The 25,992-nt window shown below is 43.8% G+C and overlaps 1 protein-coding gene across 1 annotated transcript in view; it reads right to left on the minus strand.

Moving 5' to 3' along the window:
* LOC111872068 (forkhead box protein P1) overlaps window positions 1-25,992 on the minus strand; it is a 601,128-nt gene that overhangs the window by 286,410 nt on the left and 288,726 nt on the right. The window contains exon 2 of the mRNA XM_023865595.2: window positions 7,985-8,095. Within this exon, the coding sequence (XP_023721363.1) occupies window positions 7,985-8,095 (111 nt within the window). The remainder of the gene's footprint in view (window positions 1-7,984; window positions 8,096-25,992) is intronic.

Raw genomic sequence — 25,992 nt, forward strand, 5'->3', positions numbered from 1 at the left:
TTTCTTTTAAAAAACAAGATAACTTCATTTGACATTTCAGACGTGGGGGGAAACAACGGAGGTCTGACTCCTCTATTTTTTGGTCAAATTTAAATGGACTGTTTGCACGAAACGTTATTAAAGATTACTTGACTTTCAAACATGGCCATAACGGAAGGCAAAGAACTATTTCTGTTCGGTTGTCACCAAATTTGAATTTATTTGTCTTCAATAAATTTTATTTTCGCATCCACTCATCCGACAGCCTCTGTAGTGTAGTGGTCAGAGTTCCTGGCTACAGATCCGGAGAACCAGGGTTCGATTCCCCGGCGCTACCAGATTTTCCGAGAAGTAGTGGGTCTCGAACGGGGTCAACTCAGCCTCGTGAGGATAACTGAGGAGCTATTTCAAGGAAATAGCGGCTCCGGGCTAGAAAACCGACATTAACGGCCGTGGGGATTGGTTGCGCTGACCACGCGACACCCTCTATCAGCAAAAGTTGGCACTAACATCGCCGACAAGCGGCGGTCGCTCGGTCGGTATAGTTCGCTGTGGATTACAGGCCACGGAGTTTCTTTCTTTTTATTCATTCATCCAATAAGAAAGGCAGCAGTGAAGTCTATACGCACAGTCGCACGGAACTTATAAGAAAGCAGAGGGTACCATTCTCATAGTATAATGGAATTTTACGTGTATTATAATGTCACTATTAATGTCTAACATGCACAGGCATGTTTTAACATCTGCGTTAAGTGTGAACGTTGTAATAATGTTACAGATCTGACTGAGTTTCGCTCTGAATTCATGTCAGCGTTTTGCAAGAATCAGCATAAAGCTTTCACGAAATTGTTTTATCTGGTGAAAAAAGTACATGACGTTACAGAATAGAGAAAAATACCTTTAAAATGAGTAAAGCTATCCTTGTAACAAACCGTGGAAGCCTCATAACTTTGTGAGACATCGAGGCTCCGACATTTCATAGACAATTAGTTAAGTCTGTCGACCTGAAATATTCCCAGGAAAATTACGAAATTTCACGATAACATTCAGTGGTAACAGATTCGTAGAAACCTCAAGATTCATTGCTCTGCAAATCCTTTCCTCCATCCATGATGCAGTGAAAGCAAAAATTCAAAATTTCTTTCCCAGAAGTAGATTTTACACATATAATGTGATTAGGGGAAATGAGGTATCGTAGTTAGTTGATGCACTATGCTACAAGCCTAAAGGTCGCAGGATCCATTCCCGCTGTGGTCACAGGATTTTTCAATTTTCCCAATCCTTCCAGCCGCATTATGGCCCTGGAGTCGACTCAGCCTCTACGAGAAATGAGTACCAGGAATCTTCCTGGGGGTAACGTGCGGTCGGCGCGTAAGGCTGACGTCACCGCCATCTGTGCGCCGACTGTCTGGAAAACGTGGTAGCCTCGACGTCTCACAACCCTAAGGGCCTCCACGGCCTGTTACAGAGATAGCTTTACCTTTTATACATAATGTGATTATCACAAAAGATTTTGTGTAGTTTTCAGACACATTGACATAAGAGCTCCGGGGTATGTTTTGGTTAAACAGTTGCGTATTGTTACCACTACAGTAAGAAACATTCCTTTGAAACGTAGCACTGGAGTTAAGTGTTGAATGGTGTAAAGTGTGTTTGCAAAAATAACACAGATGGCCAGCCACGGTAGGACTCGGCTCTTGTCAACAACAATATTGCGTAGCTAAGCTCCTAACATATCAATTTAAACTTCTGTGCAATTGTCGTGTTTCTCTTGACATTTAGCTATGTCGAAATCCAGGGATCAAGAAACGTTTTACCACAATCAAAACAGCGCTGTGTTAAGCATATTCTGTGATGCAAAACTCAATCCAAAAGCTTTTACATAGAACATTATATATATCAAAACTTAATTTGATTCTACTGCGTGAAATTGATTCAGCAACCACAGAAAATGTAAAATGGTAAGTTAAATAAGGGATTTTCTTCATGAGGTCAATATCAACTTCTGAAGGAAGCCCTTCTTCAGAAAGTAGTTTAGTCTGTTAATTACTTACTTTGTTTAGTTCAATGTTTCAGATGTCCATATTTCAGACAAGAACTATGTGAAAAAAATTACAGGTTCTTATCCTGAAATATTTCAGTTTCTGTATCAACACAAAACAAAGGTAAAGCTATCCCTGTAACTGGCCGTTGAAGCCATAAGGGTTGTGAGACGTCGAGGCTCCCACATCTTCTATACAATCGGCTCACAGATGACTGTGAAATTGGCAGCCGCACTATGGCCTTGGGGTCGACTCAGCCTCCAACAGAAATGAATATCAGAAATTTTTCTGGGTTGTAAAGGGGGGCCGGTGAGTAAGGCAGAAAACCGCACCGCCATCTGTGTGCCGATTTTGTAGAAAAAAATGTGGGAGCCTCGACGTCTCACAACCCTATGGGCCTTCACGGCCTGTTACAGGGATAGTTTTACCTTTACCTTTTACCTGTACAGTAGGATAGAATTGACCACCTCTGTGGTCTAGTGACCAGAGTTCCTGGTTACAGAACCAGAGGTCCCGGGTTCGATTGCCAGCGCTACCAGATCTTCTGAGAGGTAGTGGGTATGGAACGGGGTCCACTCAGCCTCGTGAGGATAACTGAGGAGCGATTTCAAGGAAACAGCAGCTCTGGTCTAGGAAACCGAAATTAACGGCCGTGGGGATCCGTTGCGCTGACCACGTGACACCCTCTATCCGCTAAAATTTGCACTAACTTCGCCGACAAGCGGCGGTCGAGCGGTCGGTATAGTTAACTTGCGGACTAAAACCACGGCGTTTGAGTTGTAGGATAGAATTAATCTCTCGATCAACCTTAAATAATTAATTATGAATACACTGTTACAATCCAGTCACGATTCTTAACAACACACCCTAACAGCCAGGGGTTCAGGACTGAAGAAAACGACTGTAATTATTTATGGCCCATTTCACGACGACGTCAGCAGTTAGGACCACACAGCGTCGAATGTTTGGACGATTAACGGATGACGACTTCGGAATAAAGTGGACGGACGCTGTAGTGGCCTATTTCAAGGCAATAATCTGGAACTGACCCAGAGAAACCAGTACATCCCCAGTCACAACAGTCTGAGGCCCAGATAAGATTGAAACCGGGAACCTTCCAAATACAATTCAGAAGCACTGCCGCTCAGGCCAGCTTGCTCCGAGCGAAGCACTCGTTTTGAAACATTTTAGTTAATCACAACAAGCAAGATGTCGCGCGTGTGGTTGTGTTGTAAAGGCAAGCAAAAATTTTATATTTCTTTACCTAAGAGAAATGTAACTGGTTTAACACACGAAGGCCGTCCAATAAATTTCTGGACTGTTTCTCCAAATATCGTTGGGATTACAGTGAAATGGCGATGCCTGACACACATCATACAGCTTGCATCCTGGATCTAATAGCGGAAACATCACTTCGTTTGGCGTGTAATTGTTTACTGTTATTCACGATAATGTAAGAGCGGTCTGAGGCATGAACTGTCTTCGCTCGCTCGGAAACCGGGACCGTGGATTCGGATCTGTTTCCTGTGAGGTACGAACTGAATTCTTATATATTATTCTTATACACTGCCGGTCACGGTAGCCGAGCGGTCTAAGGCATGTACTGTCTTCGCTCGCTCGGAAGCCGGGATCGTGGGTTCGGATCTGTTTCCTGTGAGGTACGAACTGAATTCTTATATATTATTCTTATACACTGCCGGTCACGGTAGCCGAGCGGTCTAAGGCATGAACTGTCTTCACTCGCTCGGAAACCGGGACCGTGGGTTCGAATCTTACTCAGGGCATGGATGTTTAGTGTTTGTGTATGCGCGTTTTTCTGTGTTTGTGTACAGGTAGAGGCCTTGCGACGAGCTGATCACCCATCCAAGGACTCCTACCATATGTCTAAGATCTAGTAAAACCGAAGTGAAACGGAGAGTTTCATGAAGGTAGGCCAAGGCCCAAATTGGGGCTGTAGCGCCACAGGAAAAAGAATGTAAGAGCAGACAGAATTACAGACGAACATTCTGTCATCAAGTTTCTCTTTCTTGAGTTCGGAAATTCGTCGACGAAATGTCTGCTGTGAGAAAGTAAACATTTGTATATTCAGATCTTCTGCTATCACTACGCTTCTGTTCTGCCATGCAGCCAGAGACAGTTCCTCCAAAATGTTGGTAGCAGCTACGGCTACATAACCCAGAAACTACTCCTCTCCATTCATGTGTTTCGATTACAAGTCCCGTAACTGACAACGGCAAACTGCTCCGCACACTGCGGTAACTTGCGCAAGTCTCCTGTTGCAGTCAAAGTTCCTGAAGAAACCGGCAGGGAAGCATTCTTGAGGCGCGTCCACATTACTCGTGCTCGTCGGGAGACTCGTCTGGCTTTTACTTGTGCTCGTAAATCTTCGTCCACACTACTTCAGTTGCTCGCCAGGCTTCGGCGCGTGAGGATCCGTATATTTACTCGTAGTGTGTATAGGCTGTAGTCGTATTTTAATTTATTGGCTATAGTCTTTAAATTAGAAATTTAAAATTTGCTTGTCTCGTGACTTTTCATATCGTCCACATTACTCGCGAGCATAGCGAGTTCCACGAGCACGAGTAATGTTGTCGCGCCTTAAGAGACTCGTTTCGTTATTACAGCTCTCTCATGAAGTAAAAGCTATCCCCGTAACAGACCGTGAAGGCCTGTGTAATGAGACGTCGAGGCTTCCACATTTTCTAGACCAGGCATGGAAAACTCAACTTGTACAGAGGGCCACCTTAGCCCTATAAATAATAGTCCAGGGCCGCACTTCAAAATAGAAATATACATTAGATTTTGATACAAGGAAATTTAATTCTATTTATTATTTAGGAATAATTTCAATATAATTACCTAAAGTCACATATCTTACAATTTTAAAAAGCAAGAGAATGCCATTTTTGACAAGTATCAAACAGCTTTTCAATAGGTAAAAAGAGAGATTACACAAGAAATTGTTAGAAAAAGCAACACGTTGAATTTCCTGCAGCCTGCTAATTTATGTCTGCCTGAGACTTCTTGTCTTCTGGTCTGTTGGAAAATTGTCTTTACAAAAAATATTTCTACTAAAATTTTAATATTTTAATATCAATTAGTTCTAAAAGTTGAGGGGCCGCATGTTTGACACGGCTGTTCTAGACAATCGGTTCACAGATGGCGGTAAGGTTGTCAGCCTTACGCAGCGGCCGTACTTTACCCCCGGAAAATTCCTGGTACTCATTTCTGTTAGAAGCTAAGTCTAAGCCAGGGCCATAGTGCAGCTAGATGGCTTAGGTAAATTAAAAAAAAAATCCACCTAATCGGGACTCGAAACAGCGACCTTCCGGCTTGTAGTATAGTGTATGAACCACTACGCATGCCCCCAGCCTCATGAAGTAATCTATACGTATTTTGTCGACAGCCGGGCTAACTGCGTCCTACACGTGACAGATAACATTCCTTCTCGGTTGAAATGATCGAAGCTCAGTTCGGATCAAATTCATGTGACCAGAAACCAAAGCGTGGAAGAGACTACATAGCGTTACGTTGTTGTTTTCCTCCGTTTTCGTTATCCGTAATGTCTGTTTATTAAACACTGGCCCACACTCAATTCTCTTCAGATGATAGTAGATTTCATGTGAGGTAGGTTTCTGTCTAAAGTTTAGTTTCATACAGACATTACTGTAATTCGGAAATATGACTCATTGTGAAGAAAGCAGTCTTCTGGGATGTGGCACTCTGCTTGTACCGGTTCTCACGGTCTCTTCGCTTGCGAATTTATTTTCCTTCTACCCTGAAGATGGAGGCGATACGTTCCTCTGAAACGTCGGTTAACACATCTACACGGTGACACATCCCAGAAGACGGCTTTCTTCATAGTCACCGCCGTGAAAACCTCAAATCTTACATGACTCATTGTGTTTTTATCTCATGGGATTATAGCGCCACAAGCAGTCGGTTATGCTTCTGATGGCTTGAGATAACCAGAAACTCCAGGTGCTTCACCCCTCTCGTTATAAATGGCTCCTGTCTCCACGCACACTCAATAAACAATCCGGTGTCATTAGGCCCACGCTGAGTCCATCTGTTCATGCAGTCTACCTTGCGGTTTTCCCCAGTAACTTCCTCCAACGTAATCTTGTATAAAGTTTACGATTGAATATTTGTGGGGTGCGACTAAGTCGCTTATACTGCGGCCACGTCTGGCCTATTGTAGCAGCTCCAGATGATAGGTGAGGGTGATTGTGGAGCAATTGGTGGAATGAAGCTTGGCAGGGGAAACCGAAGTACTCGGAGAAAACCCACCCCAGCGCCACTTTGTCCACGACAAATCCCACTTGATCAGACCCGGGATCGAACCCGGGCCGTCGCGGTGGGAAACCAGCGACTAACCGCTTGAGCTATGGCGCGGCCTCCAGCGATATGTAACTTTCATATTTTATACAGCATCGTTAAAATACCACTGACATATTACCCATTCACCCTTCTTCCCATCTGTCACACAGAGAGATCAGTAATACTGTTTTGTGATGACAAAGATTGACTTACAGTGCCACCATTCAAGCGAGTTACAGAGAACAGGTCTGTCGCTTTTATACGCATGCGTCTTTCATCTTACATCCAGAGAACAGTGGATTCTTGCTTTCATAAAGACAGCCGAAGGGACAACATCATCCGAAGTATTATTTTTTCACCTCTCAATAGCAGCAAAGAGTGAACACGCGCTGGTTACAAGTAGTACTAATTCTGCCAGCAGGTGGCTCTGCCAACGCTTCTCTCCAAAGTCAGTTGTTGTCATTTCCACGAAAAAATGTTTCTTAGAATACCGTCTTGAAACCTGTATTCTGCATCCTTCCAGTGTTGGATTTTATGACTATTGTGAAATACGGGCCGTTTCTATAACAGAGGAATGTCCGTAAACGTTCTAACAGCAACGAATACATGGAATAGAAGAACTGCCGTTTCTATGCGACGGTCGGTAAACACCCCCTTAAGAACGTGAAAACAATATACGGGAAAGTGTGTTTTCTGTCGTCCGCGTCAAGCAAATGCATGGAACAATAGGACGTCTATTGCCAATCAAGGAATCTGTATATATGCATCATTAACAAAATGTGTTTTCTGTGAGGTATGTGCAGAGGAGTTATCTTGAAGATAATCGGCGCTACGAGTCAGTCAGTTCTGGTAGGAGACACCCACGGGAATTTCGTTGCTGAAGAACTAGAAGTTGGCCTGTAAAGACTTTATGCGTGCTGTAGTACACTGATATCTGGAGTGTGACAGTTAAATTCCTGTGTTAAAATCCGTTGACAGAAAACGGATAGCGTAAACTTTGCAGGGGAATAGCCTAGACCTTTTACCTAGCATCGACTACTGTAAGCAGATAAAGAATACTTTATTTTGAAGTAAAGTATGTAAAAGCTATCCCTGTAACAGGCCGTGGAGGCCCATAGGGTTGTGAGATGTTGAGGTTCCCACATTTTCTAGACAATTGGCTCACAGATTGCGGTAAGGTTGTCAGAAGGTTTTTTTTTTGTTGCTATTGGGGTGAGACTAAGTCCCTTGTACTGCGGCCACTTCTGGTCCATTGTACCAGCCCCAGATGATATGTGAAGGTGATTGTGGAGCAATTGGTGGAATGAAGATTGGCAGGGGAAACCGAAGTATTCGGAGAAAACCCGCCCCAGCACCACTTTGTCCACCACAAATCCCACTTGACCAGACCTGGGTTTGAACCCGGGCCGCCGCGGTGGGAATCCAGCGTCTAACAACTTGTAGCATAGTGGCTCAACCAACTACGCTATCGCGTACGCCCAAGGGGGATGGTGAGGGGGAAATAACTGTAAATAAAGAAGTGTTGAAAATGTATGTTCTCATGTGGCTCCCAGAGGNACTGTAAATAAAGAAGTGTTGAAAATGTATGTTCTCATGTGGCTCCCAGAGGTTCCTTAAAGATGTGGACTGAGAGTTGCACTTACATGGGCACGGCCGTGGGTTCCTCGAAGTGCAGGCTGCCAAGGAGAGGCCTGAGCGGTGAAATGAGCTTTGGCCCAAGATCCCCCTTCGAACGGACTCTCGCCCAAATGACCCTGTGAAGCAACAACACACGTAATAATTAACATTTGGAAACTCATGTCACATCAAGCTGTAAAATCTACAGGGTTCCGCAGGACACACGTGCAATTCCAAACAATACGATTAACGCTGTTCAAAGAATTCTATCTTGTGACGACGGTATGTTAGTATTATGTTTCTGACCTAGCTACAGATCTAGAGAACCCAGGTTCGATTCCCAGCGCTACCAGATTTTCTGAGAAGTAGTGGGTCTGGAACGGGGTCCACTCAGCCTCGTGAAGATAACTGAGGAGCTGTTTCAAGGAAATAGTGGCTCAGGTCTAGAAACCCTAAATTAACAGCCGTGGGGATCTGTTGCGCTGACCACGCGACATCCTCTATCCGCAGAAGTTGGCACTAACTTCGTTGACAAGCGGCGGTCGCTCGATCGGTATAGTTCGCTTGCGGACTAAAGGCCACGGAGATTGTTTTTCTGTTTTTATGTAAAAACACACACCGACTGAGTAGGTTTTATGTGTAATACTTGGGAGTTACTTGAAGAGCTAGTTTCTGTGTGGGGATCCGTTGCTAGGAGACGACTAGTGGAAGAGAATCCTAGAGCGTGTGCAACAGTGAACTGGAAAGTGTGTAATTCGGCGATAGCGCTGTTTTGCATGTAAGTGTAACTAAAGAGAGAGTGTGTAACCAAGCCGTTAAGAAATCTAATCATCCGAACTATAACCCGTCATTTCGTCACGCGTACCCCCTTACACGTGACCATATAATTTACCTAACGGTAATCTCATCGCGTTACAGAATAAATAATATAATGTTAAATGATAAGATAATTCGACTATAATAAATTCACAAAAATGTAAAAGGAACGGGGCATGGCCTAACTTGAAGTGAACACTACCATCTTCTGGGATTTAAAGCCGTATACTTCGTTATTCTTTTACCCTGAAGATGGAGGCGACATGCTTCTTCGTAACATCGGTTGACTTCCAATAGATTATACAGTGTTATATCTTACATAATTAGAAATTATCATCTAAAATGTGACTGGAGAAATTGAGGAAAACTACGAAAGACCTCATTCAGTACAGCCGGTGTCTCTGTCGGTATTAAAATTGCGAACCTTTCGTATGGATGAAGTATTACTATTGGAGTCACCGTGCTCTATACACTAAGAAGAGAAACTTGAAGATCGAACTTTATATACAAATGTACTTGCATAAATCTGGAATTATGGAGTTCAATCCAAAATATAAAGTCTCTCAAACCTTTACACTACGCCCACTTATATCTAATGTACCCTATTTTCGTAATAAAGTACCTACGCCCATGCCATGGAAGTATAAATAACAAATCTTGTGTGGAGTTAATATGATTATCAAAATTTAAATAAAGTTGGTTTTATTTCGCCCCCTTTTCACTCTTGGCTTTCTGCTTAACACGTCAATCCACTGCTACTTTATCGCCTTTAACCACATTAACCTAAATAACAACAGTCAGAGAGTTTATCTGTGGAAATGGTTTTTTATTGTAGAAAAAATACTGTAAATATAAAAAAGGCCTAGGCAATACCCATCCGGTCTTCTGTGCAAATAAAGAGAGCTAATACATACACCGCCCTCTGTCTGCCGATGATTGCTTCGGTGCCTCAGTCGACAGAAACAGAGTTCTGTGTTTATCCGACAAAATCGATGCTAAGTGTAACTTACTGCTTGTTTATTGTGACGAATCCATTAATTCATTCTTCAGTCCTTTCATGCCCTAACAAAAGACGAGCTACGTGAAAAAAATATATCTTAAAGATGGGGGAGAGACGAAAGTGAATAGAATGTTTAAATATCGGGAGCGGGCATAAAAGAAATGCAGTTCTGACGTATAGTTCTCATTTTAGGAATGTCTTTAACATATGGCATAGGAAGAATGTAAGCTATCGTAAATTTAATAGCTTCTCGTTCACGCCTTGATAACTGAAGAGCTATTTCAAGGAAATAGCGGCTCTGATCTAGAAAACCGAAATTAACGGCGGTGGGGATCCGTTGCGCTAATCACGCGACGCCCTCTAGCCGCAAAAGTTGACACTAACTTCGCCGACAAGCGGCGGTCGCTGGGTCGGTATAGCTCGCTTGCGGACTAGAAGCCACGTTGCTTTTTTTGTCTTTTCGTTCATTCCTTAGTAATTCAGTGCCCAATAGGCATGTCTTGTATGTGCATTTTTCTAGACTTCGTGGTGTACGTTTCTCTTCAAATATTGCGAAGGACTTTATAAAGTGAGTGGACTAAATATTGCAGACAGGAGTATTATACTGTAGCACGTAGACCCATGACTCTATAAGAGACGCCGCTATTAGGCAACGACCGCGGAACAAGCAAATATATGGCAGCTTTTGCTCTATAATGGCTACGAAAACAAACATGTTCCAAAGACAAAAACTGAACTGCAACAAAAAAACGGTGTTTTCTATTCGGTTCGTGCCACTCTTTTCCTGGGGGATATAAATACGGGGAACTGGTCCCCCGATTTGGGGAGTCTCGAATCTGAGACAGTAAAATGTGGAAATGAATCCCGAGGGGCTCAGACCTGAGTATAACTGCGCTGCCGAAGGCCAGCAGTAATTGTAAACGAGAGACCAATCTTCTCGTCAGAGAGGATGTTACATAAAGAGTATGAAAGCAAGTATTCAGTTCATAAAAATTGCTGGTCGTGAGTCTTAAAGGGATTGTCGCCAAGACGATCTGATTGGCTGTAAACCGCCAGTCGTAAAGTAACTCTGACTCTGACAATAAGTCAGTTGTGGTATATTCGCCAGCCAGTAAGGAACTAAGCAGAGGGCATTGCTAGAATCCGTTACCAGGAAACGGCTAGTGAAAACAGACTAAGAAGACTTATTAGGTGTTATACTAAGAAGATGAATGCATGAATTAGCGAGAGCATTATCATTATTTGTAGTTACTGTCTCTGAGTGGTCAATAAACCCAAAGATCAATCGAAACTCTCTATATAGCCGCTTAGACACGTGATACTATCACTATTTCCTGTAGCGGATAAGAAAACGTACGTTCTCACGTTCGGATAGTCATGGAAAGAAAATCATCTTCCATCTCAGACTCATATAAATATAAATTGTAAATAACAACTTAGTACCATACTCAGAATAAGTATTTTCAAAATGACAATGCATATTTTCATAAGAACAACCGCCATAACGGATTTATAGCACTCAACCCAATGTGTTTCTTCTGTTTTCAGAAAAGAGACTTGATGTAGGTTATCAAATACAAAACGGTAAGACGAGATATCGATTAATGACGTGAGGATTTAATGGAAAATTGATAATTTATCATCTAAGGACAGAAACCCTGTATTTACAAACTGCCACGCCATAAGATGCCAACGTTCACTATGCCTTCTACTGACACTGTCAGAATCGGACTTGACTTTGCACAGTCTGCATCTCAAACACGATACAGTCAAAACTTTCGGGTCACATAGAGACAACAGAGAGGAAGGAATCTTCATATTGTGTTTGGTTAATTATCACTACAGCCTCAATTTGGGCCTTGACCTACCTCCATGAAACTCTGTTTCACTTCGGTTTACTTGATCTTAGACATTCGGTAGGACTCCTTGCGCGGGTGATCAGCTCGTCGCAAGGCCCCTGTCTGTACACAAGCACTAAACATCCATACCATAAGTGGGATTCGAACTCACGATCCCGGCTTCCGAGCGAGCGAAGACAGTACATGCCTTAGACCGCTCGGCTACCGTGACCGGCAGTGTATAAGAATAATATATAAGAATTCAGTTCGTACCTCACAGGAAACAGATCCGAACCCACGATCCCGGCTTCCGAGCGAGCGAAGACAGTACATGCCTTAGACCGCTCGGCTACCGTGACCGGCAGTGTATAAGAATAATATATAAGAATTCAGTTCGTACCTCACAGGAAACAGATCCGAACCCACGATCCCGGCTTCCGAGCGAGCGAAGACGGTTCATGCATTAGACCGCTCGGCTACTGTGACCGGCATCGCTATACTTGTATTACATAGGCCTATTTGTCTCCAACAGCCGGTCACAGGAGCCGCGTGGTCTAAGCCTGCTTTCAGATGCGCGTGTACAGTGCTGCCTGGAAGATGATGCGGCTGCTGCCGAACTATCAATGCTATCTCTGGCATTTTGAAATTCATGATAATTAAAGCCTGTACTCATCAAAAGTTTTTCTATACGTATTTTTCGTTACTTTTCTAATTGATTTAGGGAAGTTTTAATTTTTATCTGTAGGAAAGTATGGTGCGCCCCCCTCTCAAGCCCTTCGCGCCCACTCCCTGGGGGTCGCGCCCCACAGTTTGATAACCACTGGTCTAAGGCATGAACTGTCTTCGCTCACTCGGACTCTGGGATCGTGGGTTCGAACCCAAACTGAGGCATGGATGTTTGGTGTGTGTGTTTATTCCGTGTTTAGGTGGAGGCCTTGCGACGAGCTGATCCCCTTTCCAAGGAGTCCTACAGTCTGTGAAAAAATGATTACGGAACTGAATAAGGGGACAGGGCCCTGAATGCGCTGGAAGAGGTAATGAAGGAAAAAAAAGTGTCCACTAAAGTACGTACCACAGCACCGACTTAGTGCCAAGTCGTTATGGGTAACTTCAGTACCAGTTAAAGGATCTGCGTTGCGGTGTCAACATTTATTAAGCCGGTAACAGAATTCCTTGATTTTCAAAACCCGAAGATTTTATACTATTCATAGCCCCATCATGTAACTTCATGAACCGATCTCTGTAAGACCTATTTAAATAATTTCCTTCCATCGATGTTTATGTCTTCCATATTATCTTCTGCTTTGAAGTTTGCCGAAATAAAATATTAGATCTATATGTTCCTTATTTTCCCTCACGCCTATCTTCATTTTATAGCTTGAATTATACAGGGTTAGTCATAAGTCCGTGAAACATTTTAAAAATTTGTAATAAATAAACTACGCAACGGATACCAAATTTTATTACACTGAAATGGAGATAAATTTAACAAGTTCTTTTTTACACAGTTCACAGTTGCTCAATGTGTCCATCTGTGCTGATACGGCAGACATCTATGCGATAATCCATTCCGTCCAACACCCGTGTCAGCATATCACGGCTGAACAGAGCCCCAGCAGCGGTGATCCCTGAGATTAGCAGGCAATGGCGGCTTTCAAAAATACTTGGGGGGAATCATTCTCTATCGTCGTAAGAACTGACATGATCCGATGTATAGTTTATTTGTTTTGTGAATTTTTAAAATGTTTCACGGACTTATGAATAACCCTGTATTAGGCAAACAATACAAAGTCTCAGACTTTTGTATTTCGACCTATTCTCTGTTGCTTCAAGCTGCCGATCCAAACGCCCTCTCCCAGGACCTGTAAATTTCAAGTCCTATTACTTCGACTTTAAAATGCGAGTGAGTGCCGTTAATTTAAATTCTTTCAACGGTAGCAAGTCCTGCAGGACTAAAGCGATTTTTTTTTGTTTTATTACCTAAATTAATGAGGTAATGAACACCATACCACCCCCTTCCGCGGGAAACCACACAATCGTTCTTTACTGTCTGATAAACAACGGGTGAAAATTTAATTCGGGTTACTGTGAGAAAACGGCATTACTGGAAACTTAAGTAGGAAAATGTGGGGTGAAAGTGGGGGAGGGTGCTGATGCTGTGATTTCTCATTCCTGAAAGAAATCTATGACTTCCCCGGTTAGCAGAAATTGATTTAAAAACTCGGAAAATTTAAAGCTGCGAGAAGGAGAAGCGGGGACAGGGAGACAAAGCGCATCTCATTACAACGGCAGATTTATCAGAGGGGATGATTGCGGCCGTGGCGTTAGTTGCAAGGACGGGGTGGAGGGAGACACAGACAGTTCAACACTTTATAGTAATGATGGCGGTGGGTTCTCCCCCAAAGCTCTCTTTTCGCTGTAACCTAGTCACACACGTTTCTAAGTAATTTTGCACCTGTGCCAAGAATCATTTCCTGACTCAAGCACAGGAAATGTGTTTACAAAGAGAAACGAAAAAGATAATATCGTACTCGAACGGATGAAGTCGATACATATTGCTCGGATTAAACGATATACGTCCTTGCGAGTTTGTTGCTTCGTTTATTTAGCGACACCTTTCCAACTGTATCCATTATACTGTGTATTGTGTCAGAATAGACGTCAATTGCTAGGCTATAACTCGGTAAACACATTTCCGCTGCAACAAATACGCAGGCAAGAACCGAATAACTTCCGCTGCTATTCAACGGTGCTGTAAACACGTTTCCCAACAATAGAGAGGTTATGTTTTCTGCGTGGACCGTGCAATGTCGTTTAAGGAAGAGTTCCTAAGCTGGCAGTAGCACCCCTGTGTGGAGGGGGGTCGAATGCCTCCATCGTGACTCTGCGAGTCGTAAGAGGCGACGAACAGGGAAGTCTCACATCTGAGACAGTAAAATATGGTCTCGAGTCCCAAGGGATTCACACCCTAGAAAGACTGCACTGGCAAGGGCCAGCAGAACATACAAAAGGCAGACCCCTCGTCTCGTCAGAGAGGGCGCCCCACAAAAAACAAGACGGTAACTGTTAAAGGTAATAAATATCTGGTCATGAGCCCCAGATGGGGCTCGACACCAAGACTCACTGACTGACTGACCGTGAGTCGAAATGTGACTTGGGCTTGGCAGTAGCACCCCCGTGTGGAGGCAGGGTCGAATGCCTCTGAGAACCGTAGGAGGAGACGAAAATGGAAGTCTCAAATCTGAGAGAGGAAAATATCGTTGCAGGTCCCAAGGGACTCAGTTATCCTCACGAGGCTGAGTGGGCCCCGTTCCAGACCCACTACTTCTCAGAAAGTCTGGTAGCGCCGACAAAACCCCCAACACGTGACAATATACTGTACAATGACAGTTTGGTTATGGATAATGATTCGGGAAGAAAACAAAAGAAAGTCCTCATGGGATATTTTAGATAATTATTCCTGAATATTCCTCGGGGGGAATAAGAGAAACCACGAAATACGTAGAGATAGGAGACTCAATAAACGGAAAAATGTGGGGGGGGGAGATAACCATTACATAACGAAGACGGATCGATGTTATGTGGGTAGCCTATATGCTCTGTACGTGCAGTAGACTGGCCACGTGTACATCACAGTGAAATGAAGCCAGCCGTCACAAGGAGATGTGATACATGAGAACGCAGGCATTGTATTATCTTTAGCTCACATACATACTTTGCGTTACCTTCTTTCCGATATATTCATGTTCCTTTGTATATGCTCTACATCACTGTCCTACGTATTTTCCACAGTGGTCTAACGGTCAGAGTTCCTGGCTACAGATTCAGAGGCCCCGTGGTTGATTCCCGGCGCTACCAGATTTTCCGAGTAGTGGGTCTGGAACGGAGTCCACTCAGTCTCGTGAGGATAACTGAGGAGATATTTCAAGGAAATAGCAGCTCCGGTCTAGAAAACGGAAATTAACATCCGTGGAGATTCGTTGCGTTGACCGCCGGACACCCTCTATCTGCTAAAGTTGACACTAACTTCGCCGACAAGCGGCGGTCGCTATAGTTCGCTTGCGGACTACAGGCCACGGAGTTTTTTTATTTCATTCACCTCAGAGAGCACCCTTTGTGTGCTACTTTTTCTGTTGTTCACTTGCCTTGTCTTACTGTCTTGTTTTTGACTGGGATGGTTCTCTCTGCTGACGCATGCGCCTCTCGTATGTACAATCAAGACACATCAACGACCTGAAACGACCCGATCAACAGCAGGAAACCAAATCAGGCCAAATGAATATGAGAAAGACCCTAATGCATTACTATAAGGTAAAACAGGTAAAGTTGTCGTTGTACTTAACTAAATAAACACTACGCCATGAAGGCGTATGGGGGCGTGGATGTATAGATCCATATATTCTTGACAACAGTTGGACGTGAGTGCAAAGCTTCACGCACCGGCCGCTTTACGCCCAGGGAAGGGCCCCTTGTACCTACTGGACAGGAGGTTCAGTGGACCACAGAGCCAGTGTGGACGGTTTAGAGATGGGGAAATCTTGACTCTACCGGGACTCGAACTTCAACCTCTCTGTCGTCCAGGGCGTAGTCAGTCGCTAAACCGAGTGCGCTATCCCGGTTTGTGAACACTGTCGCCACAAAAGCTTCAAATCATGTATACCAGTAACTGGAAAGCAAACCGGACGATAACTAAACAAGAAGAAGCTTTTCCTGAATTTACGTTTATCTTGATTTACTTTCGTATGACATTTCAATGTTTCGGGAACTGAAGAAGGAGAAAAAGACATTAAGATGCTCTGTTAAGAAGCACTAACTAATTTGATGTTGTGCCAAACATGCTTTGATGCAAGAAGAAACAATATAAAGGTTTATGTTAAATTCTGCGTCTTCTCGCCCAACAAGATTTACGCAGTCGTAGCTCCTGGTTCACGTTCGGCTTATACAATGACTCCATCTTCACAGACGGCCGCCAGCCGAGTCCACGCAACCTTTAACTACACTACGAATGCAACAAATTCATCATAACTTTTGATATCGTAAACAGAGAACAGCAAGGAAAACAAAACATTTGTGTCGCAGGAAGTTGCGACGAAGTATCCTTACGATGTGTCGAAGTGGAGAACAGTGAATTATATTCGCTCGATGAAAATAGCACTTGGCAGCAAGACGAAAGTAACCTGAACATGAAACAAGTCAATTCGGTGACTCTACAGTGGGTTCAAAAATCATGGCGATTCTTAAAACTTTTACGTTATTTTCTTGTTTTTCTTTTTTGTGAGATTACAGGGTTACATTAGCTGTGTTATATTTCAGCATCCTGTTGCAGTGTATGGATCTGACTGAGGAGCTTTTGTGCCGTCTGTGTGCAACTTCATTATTCTGAGCGACTATGATGGCCGATCAACTCACAACAGAATTCCAGCCCCAGCAAGAACAGTCAAGGCAGCCACAACCAATAAACCAAACAAAACCGAAAGGAACCATGTGAAACCCAAAAAAGCCCGCAATGGTAGTATACCGACCGCCTCGGTGGTCTAGTCGTCACAGTTTCTGGCTACAGATCGAGAGGTTCCGGGTTCGATTCCCGGTGCTACCAGATTTTCTGAGAAGTAATGGGTCTGGAAAGGGTTCGTCTCAGTCTCGTGAGGATAATTGAGGAGCTATTTCAAGGAAACAGTCGCTCCTGTCTAGAAAACCGAAATTAACGGCCATGGGGATTCGTTGAGCTGACCACGCGACACCCTCTATCCGCTAAAGTTGGCACTAACTTCGCCGACAAGCGGCGGTCACTCGGTCGGTCGGTACATGAAACCCACTGACACCTAAATATAACTGAGGGTAAACCACATAAACCAAAATAAGCATAGGAGGAGGAAAACACCTAAATACAGTGAGTAGTAGAATCCTTAACCATAAGAACACGTACACCTGAAGATGGCCAGTTAGGCCGAAACATGTAGTGTCCAATAAAGGAAAAGGATGAGAGAGTAGTGAGCAGATAGACGTCACAAAAGCTCCAAAGTCACATTACATTAGCTACACCGGCAACACTGTGTCACGTGACATGACAATTTTTCGGAATCGCACACCGGAAGGCGGAGGAAAAGGGTGTTTCCTGTTTCAAGCTATTCCCGCATTCGTCTCGATATTGAGAGAACTCACATGAAATTTAATCATGATAGCCAGTGTTGTCAGTGAAGGGTCGAAATACATGTCAGAAGAGTTGCCACTGATCTGAACGACAGAGGAGCAAACAGACCACAGTGCATTTCGCCTCTGATTTCTAATTCACAATAATCCTGAAACCAAGCGAATTTCTGCAAAACTATGAAGATATAATCAACTTACAAATTGTTCGTGGGATGGTAATGATACCAGATGTATAGTTCTACATCACTGAAAAATATTTTACAAGTTTGGAAGCGCGTTAAGAAGCTGATTTCGAAATACAATATGATTCTAAATTATTGTCGTGGTTTCCTTGGCCTATAATATTCAAACCGAAAATAATAAAATTAAACCGCTGAAGGAATATGAAAAAGTAACTCAAAGAGTTTTATTGCTTGTCGAATCAACGTTGTAGACTGTTAAACAACTTTCGTGGCACGTAAGATGTACAATCAGTATTCCGTTTCCCTCCAAGTGTGTAACTAAGCGGCCTCCGTAGTCTAGGGGTAACGTTCCCACCTCATGACTCAAGGTACGCGGGGTTCAAACCCGGCGGAGGTCAGGGAACAAGTCCTCCGGGAGGGACTTTAAGCCGTGGGTCCCGTGTCGTAGCTTTACGGCATGTAAAAGAACCTCATGTCTTAAGGGGACCTCTGAGCCAAATTCAGGACATTTCCCGCCCAACTGTAGTCTCTAACGCCTCTGGTAGATGGGGGAAGCATCGAGATACCGCTGAGCCAGTAGAGGCCGAACTCGCTGGCTGAGTCGGGACTGATGGTACGCACTAGTACCGGTAGGGTATAGAGACTGGTAGAATATCACAGGGGGACGCAGAATGGACCAACATCTGGTCTAAGTGCATGGGGAAACACACCCTCTCCAACAACAACAACAACAACAACAACAACGTGTGTAAGTATTTCGATCGCAGCAATAATTCAGAGCTATAGTTCATCGAGGGAGATCACTGGGGTCTTGTAAGCAATGTCCTTAACGCATCCTCACAGGAAGAAATCGAGCGACCTAATATCGGGTGAGCTTGAAGGCCTCGGAATTGGTTAAATACGCCAAACTCAGAGCCCAGAAAAATGTATGTCAAGAAATTCTCGGTCAATACGAGCCCAATGTGAGGGTGCCACGAAAGGAGCCCATGTTGAAGTTCTTTAGCATTCTGCAGTATTGATTCTAAAAGTATCAAAACGTCTTGCGTTACACTTTCATATACATAAGCAGTATTTTATTTTATTTCCGGTTAGAAAATTACAGGCGACGGAAACCCCGACAATAATTTAGAGAAATTGTATAAATATATGTTGAAGTTTTGGGGGAAGCCTATGACAGAATTTCCTTTATTTAAATAGGTGGACTGTTTTAGTGTTTCTTTAGAACGAGATTTCCTCCTTTGAAAGAACAATATAAACATGAGGTGCGAGAAAACGAAATATTTGTAATGTACAATCGATTTCATATTTGTCCATTTTGTATTTGGCGTCATAAAATGGCTGCGAGTAGTGAAGAAGGGAAACCGACCCTGTTATTTTAGTGTCATTCTTCCTTAAAACACCATATGAAATTCTCAATTTTTGAAAATTCTAAGACTATCCGCTGTCCGAGATAAAACACATTTGCATATGGAACAGTAAGAGTCGAATTGTTCCCACTGCAAAACTCACGAGTGAAGGTCCCCAACTTGCACCGCTCTTCTGCATGAGACTGGGATAAAGGGACTTTTTCATATTTCCGGAAGTGACGTCTTACACGACAATTAAGAATCTGTCTTGTGCTACTGTGTTGCAACGTCTTGTAATCCACTGGCATATCACAAAATAGAAAGAACGAGACATGTGATACAGATCAGTCGTACGTTGGGGTATGCGAAACCAGAGAACATAAAATTTTCAAAAGTATTTTTTGTGATTATTCGCACCTTAGTAGAAATAATGTGACCGCCTCTGTGGTCTAGTGGTCAGAGTTCCTGGCTACAGATCCAGAGGTCCGGGTTCGATTCCCGGCGCTACCAGATTTTCTGATGAGTAGAGGGCCTGGGACGGGGTCCACTCAGTCTCGTGAAGATAACTGAGGAGCTATTTCAAGGAAATAGTCGCTACGGTCTAGAAAACCGAAATTAACGGCCATGGGGATTCGTTGCGCTGACCATGCGACACCTTCTATCCGCTAAAGTTGGCACTAACCTCGCCGACAAGCGACGGTAGCTCGGTCGGTATAATTCGCTTGCGGACTAAAGCCAAGGAATTTATTTTTGAATGAATAATGTTAATTTACAGCATATAATAACCTGCTATTGCGTGTACGCAAACTGCTCTAAGTTAAGCGCACTGAACACACACCAAAATTCATATTCACAAAATCTTAATATTTTATGTCGTTAAATAGGACTACATAGAAAATATTATGAAAGTAAAGAAAGCATTTCATTGGGTCTATATTCCGTGCCTTATACCGAGTTTTGTATGGAGGATTTCATTTTTGACAAATGAAGTTTCGACTTGTGTGAAGTAGCGGTTAGACTTATATTTGGGGCATTCGAGTAAATTAAAAGGTAAAGTTATCCCTGTGCTTAACTAATTAAGCACTACGCCATTAAGGCGTATGGGGGGGTTGTCAGCTTGACGCCCCTGCCGCTTTACCCCCGGTACCCATTGAATAGGAGGTTGGGTGGACCCCAGAGCCGGTCTGGACTAAGTGGATAAAATTGTTGACCCTACCGGGACTCGAACTCCGGCTCCTCGGTCGTCCAACCCGTAGCCAGTCGCTATAACAACTGAGCTACGGGTTTTGTTAGTTTGTTTTTGTTCCTGTCTCTCCGTTTCAATTCACGGCATTTACAAGGAATTTCCTCCAGACCATAACCGAGGCCTGCACAGTTCAACCTGAGCGCTATATTAGTTCTGAGCGCATAGTTTCGGCCGAACTATAGCAGGAAGAGGCAGGATTCATTTTTAGACCACCGAGAGTCAAGTTTACGATATAAGCAAGAACAATATATTGTGTACACAATGCATTGTTTGTTTGTATATGAAGACAAACACGAAGAAATGCAATGTTGAAACGAACTTTTTTTAAACATACAAAGTCGTTTACAACATCTTGTCTTTCTCCCCTTACAAAATAATGTTCACATGACGTCAATTGTAGGATATGACGTCATCGCGGGATGTTTGTTGTTTGTCGTCAAGTAAGCTGCCGCCACAGCACCATGCCTACAAGTAAATAAACATCCATCTCCTACTGCTGTACTGTCCATGGAGGATGACTGAGGAGCGAGATGCGCGCACTTCGCGGATATTGAAGCCTAACGGATGGTCTGCATTTGTTTAAACGCGGGACAGTAAGCAGCTATGCTATGCGATGTTTATTTTCCTTCAAGTGTACTCTGAGATCTCAGCTCTGAATTGAATGGGTCGAATGTGTTTGGAATACTCATCGCCGCATATTCAAATATAAGACGGGGTGGCCTCTTATGTCTGCCTGACGCCCGAATCCGCGTGTCTGGATTGCATTTCGACGTGAAGATCATTTCATACAGATCTCTGTTTTCGTTTCGTAAACCTTGTGAGGTTGGAGAAAACTGCATAATGAGGAGCTTCATAACTTGTACTCTTCTCCAAGTATAATTAGAATGATCAGGTCAAGGAGGAGGATGAGATGGACAGGGAATGTAGCACGAATGGGGGAGACGAGGAATGCATATAGGATATTGGTGGGAAAGTCAGAAGGAAAGAGACCACTGGGAAAACCAAGACGTAGGTGGGTGGACAATATTATAATAAAACTTAGAGAAACAGGATGGGATGGACTGATCTGGCTCAGGATAGAGACCACTGGAGGGCTCTTCTGAACACGGTAATGAACCTTCGGGCTCCATAAAATTCCGGAAAATTCTTGAGTAGCTGCAGAATTGGCGGTTCCTCCAGAAGGGCTCAGATCCATGAGTAAGTAACTAACCTTAGGCCTAATATTTTCTCGTGTTAAAGAGTGATTATAGACGAGGTTTTTGGATTGGATATTAGATGTATTGATCACATTAATTCGTAATTACGATTAGAGCGCCATCGTTGAATTCCACACTTTATAATTCATTAGAGAACACGTTAAGTCTTCCCCCCTTCAGAGCCTTCACTAGTAGTTACTTGGTAACGGCTCCAACAATGATTATTCTTTTGCTTCCGTGCACAAGTCCTCGAATGGCGGTTCCCTTCCAACTGCCTGAACTTTTCAGAGTTACAGAGTTACTTCACGACTGGCATTTACCGCCAATCAGTTCGACTTGGAACCAGGCCCCTTGAGACCCACGACCAGTATTCTTTTTTAACCGAACAATTAGGGTCATAGTGGTCATGTTACATCCTCTCTGATGAGAAGATGGGTCTGTCATTTACAATAGCCGCTGGCCCTCACCAGCGCAGTCATTCACGAATCCGAGTATCTTGGGACATATGACCGCATTCTACTATCTCAGATTCGAGACTCCACCCAACTAGGAGGGCCAGGTCCCCGTATTTATACCCACCCGGGACATGGTGGCCCAGTTATAACCCTCCCACCGCACTGGGTTCCCTTTTCGTCGCCTCCTACGATTCTCGGGGCTACGGTGAAGTATTGGATCTCTCCTCCACACGGTGTCCTGAATTGTTGCTCTCGGCACCGACCACAATAGAAAACGTTGTTTTCGAGATTACCTCCACTGCTGTGCGTTGATTCATTTCTGTGGAGACGATTTTTTTGTTTGCGACTGTTACCTAGTAACGTCTCTGGTATATTTGCTTAGCTGTCTGTCGTTGCGTAGTAACGGCTCTATACGCTACAATATTAATAATCCTACTTCCAGTGTAATAATACTATATTTGTTGTCGTCAACATCATCAGCAGCAGCAGCATCATTCTGTTTACAACTAATGCGATTAAAATACTGTTTAGGTTACTATGGAAACGACGGTGACGAAAGACATTAAATCCAGAAATAACTGAGGGATAGTGGACCAACCATTACATGGCACTGCCAAACTATTTGTAAGTACAGTCTCGGGCTCTAATAACAGACTAGAGCAGTTGTGTCAATTTCGAAACTCGGTAAACAACTAATTTTATTTTAATATTATATTTCTCAGCACCGCACTAATCAGTTATTTTATTCATTCAGGCGTTTACATACATTCGATGTGCTTAGAGTTGTCTGAGGGGTCCAGAAATCATAACTCCGTTATTTCAGCTAACTTTTGTAGAAATTTCTCCGATAACGTAAGAAGTCGATATTTAAATGAAGAAGCTCACATCGAAATAATGTCCAGGTTTCCGAGAATTAGTTAATTTCAATGATTGTCGGCCATCTATAAACCGTGACGTTTTAAATTCCTCCATACCCGCAGTGATATTAAACCCAATAACCCACCGTTTCCTCCCAGAGGTATATCCAACTTGTCGTGGTGGTGGGGCTTGCGTAACTCTGTGACCTGGAGAACTATGCCGGCGGTAATTTAACTACAGGTAGGGTCACCCATGCCGGAAAAGTCAAAGCTAAGACTCCCGACTAAGAGATATACCCTGGTCCTAGGTTGGGGGTTGGGCATGAGGCTAACAACCTCATCCTGTAAAAAGAATTTTGTTCAGAAACCTAACAACCAGCCTCGGGTCCATTCCTATGGCAGCACGCACTGGTTGTGGGGACTGGCTGTAGAGGAGGCCAAGGCTCACCCAGGGCTGTAGCACCGAGTGGTAGGTAGGTAACCCAAGATTTAGAGTAAGCTGTCTTCTGAGGCCGCGCCATAGCTCAAGCGGTTAGTCGCTGGCTTCCCATCGCGGCGGCCGGGTTCGATCCCGGGTCTGGTCAAGCGAGATTTGTGGTGGACAAAGTGGAGCTGGGGCAGGTTTTCTCCGAGTACTTCGGTTTCCCCTGCCAATTTTCATTCCACCAGTTGCTTCACATTCACCCTCACCTATCATCTTGGGCTGGGACAATAGGCCAGAAGTGGCCACAGTACAAGGGACTTAGTCCCACCCCACTAGCAATAAAAAAAAGCTCTGTTCTTTACAGGTCCAAAATTTGAACAAATCTGAAAGCACTGTCATCTTATCAAAGCGAGTTTGCAATCAGTGATCATTTAATTTTCTTCAAAAGTGTGACTATAAATTCAAGTAAGCACAACTCAGTGTACACGTATGCCGTACCCTTTCCTGCTAGGGTTATGTGTGGGATTGGTGTGTAGCACGCAGTATGAACCATTCTTCTTTCTTCCTCAAGCAAGGATCGATATATATCGCTAGTATCGAATGTGACAAACGGGAAACGTACACCAAAAATTCATTACAATTTCTCAACAAATGTCAGTCTTTTTTTTTCTCACCAGTGAATATTTTATACAAATAAGCTTGTGTGTGCGTGTGTGTGAGTAGGTGTACATGCGCGTCAGCATCGGCGGCAATATGCACCTGGTCAAACATCAGGGTAGATCGCCTCTTATGAAATCCAGCATTAAATTAATTGGAGGGGACTTATGCCAATTTGTCTAACATTCATTCACTCAATCAATCATCAATGGCTCTACAGCCCTTTGTTGGGCCCTGGTCTCTACTTCAGTTTCGTAATATTTTTTACACAGACGGTAAGACTCCTTGGACGGGGGATCAGGACGTCGCAAGGCCGCTACCTACACACAGGACAACACAGAACAAACGCAGACAGATATCCATGCCTTGAATGGGATTCGAACCCAAGATCCCAGCATTCGAGCGAGGAAACACAGTTCATGCTTTAGACGATGGGGCCACCGTAATCGGCCCGTTAAAAGCAACACGCAGATAACTATCAGTTCGCTGGCTCCTCAGTGGCTATTTTCATCTCACAGTCTCAACAGTCAATGGCACAGTAAGCACAGGACTTTGCGTCCATACGGGTTAGGTTCAGAGACAGCTGTTCTCTTATTCTTAGGGTCCGCTGATACGCTTGACAGTTAACACCCAATTGTACCAGCTACGGATAATAGATTAGAGAAACGGAGAATTTTGTGGGACGAAAATTGGCAGGGGAAGCCTAAGTTCTGGAAGAAAACCCTCTATAGTACCGCTCTCTCCACGACAAATTCCGCATAAACAGGCCTGGGATCGAACACGGGTTGCCAGGGTCAGAATTCGACTCCGACATACCTTACTACAGACACACCTTCCTGTTAATTTCCATGTAAGCACGGCGTGACAATACAGTTGATAGAACGTCGTTAAATAATCAAAGACTCATTCGTTGTCGCTATCATAATCAATGTTCCACTGAGGCCTCAACCTTCTATACTTTTCCACGAGCGCCTACCCCCTCTGTCTACGATGTCGTGGGACATTCAGTCGGTGTGACGTCCGTGTTTTCATCAACATTCGTGAAGTACAGGAAGGCCTGTGAAAAGCTGCAGCTGTGTTTCTGTCTCTAAAAGGGTAACTCAATAGACAGGCCGCTGATGAAACAGCGAGACACTCACGGCCATTTTGTTGAGAGAACTTGCGAAGGTCTGATGTCGCTCACGCGCCTGCGTCAGACCACGTGTTTCTAGTCACATTTCTGTCTGTCATAGAACCTAAAGTCTTCTATTTAGAACCTCGTTTCTTCTGAATCACTTCTCTTAAAATGCGACAGGCTCTGAAAAGGGTTAAGCCATTTCTTTCTTTAGGGCACACTACTAATCAGCACTTAGCTCTCGAAGTTTCTGTGAAAGAGTGAACACTGAATTTTAGTGTGAACTTACGAACTATGTTTCATAGAATTAGATACTTAGCATTACAAATAGCGGCCTCCGTAGTCTAGGGGTAACGTTCCCACCTCATGACTCAAGGTACGCGGGTTCAAACCCGGCGGAGGTCGTGGAATTTTAAGGGCGGAAAAATTCGGGAACAAGTCCTCCGGGAGGGACTTTAAGCCGTGAGTCCCGTGTCGTAGCTTTATGGCACGTAAAAGAACCTCATGTCTCAAGAACTCTGAGCCAAATTTGTAAGGACATTTCCCGCCCAACAATAGTCTCTAACGCCTCTGGTAGATGGGGGAAGCATCTAGATACCGCTGAGCCAGTAGAGGCCGAACTCGCTGGCTGAGTCGGGACTGATGGCACCCACCAGTACCGGTAGGGTATAGAGACTGGTAGAATATCACAGGGGGACGTACAATAGATCAAACTGGTAGCGGTGCATGGGGAAACCCACCCCCTCCAATAAT

Source organism: Cryptotermes secundus, unplaced genomic scaffold, assembly GCF_002891405.2.
Source record: "Cryptotermes secundus unplaced genomic scaffold, Csec_1.0 scaffold162, whole genome shotgun sequence".
In the NCBI taxonomy this organism is placed as follows: Eukaryota; Metazoa; Arthropoda; class Insecta; order Blattodea; family Kalotermitidae; genus Cryptotermes; species Cryptotermes secundus.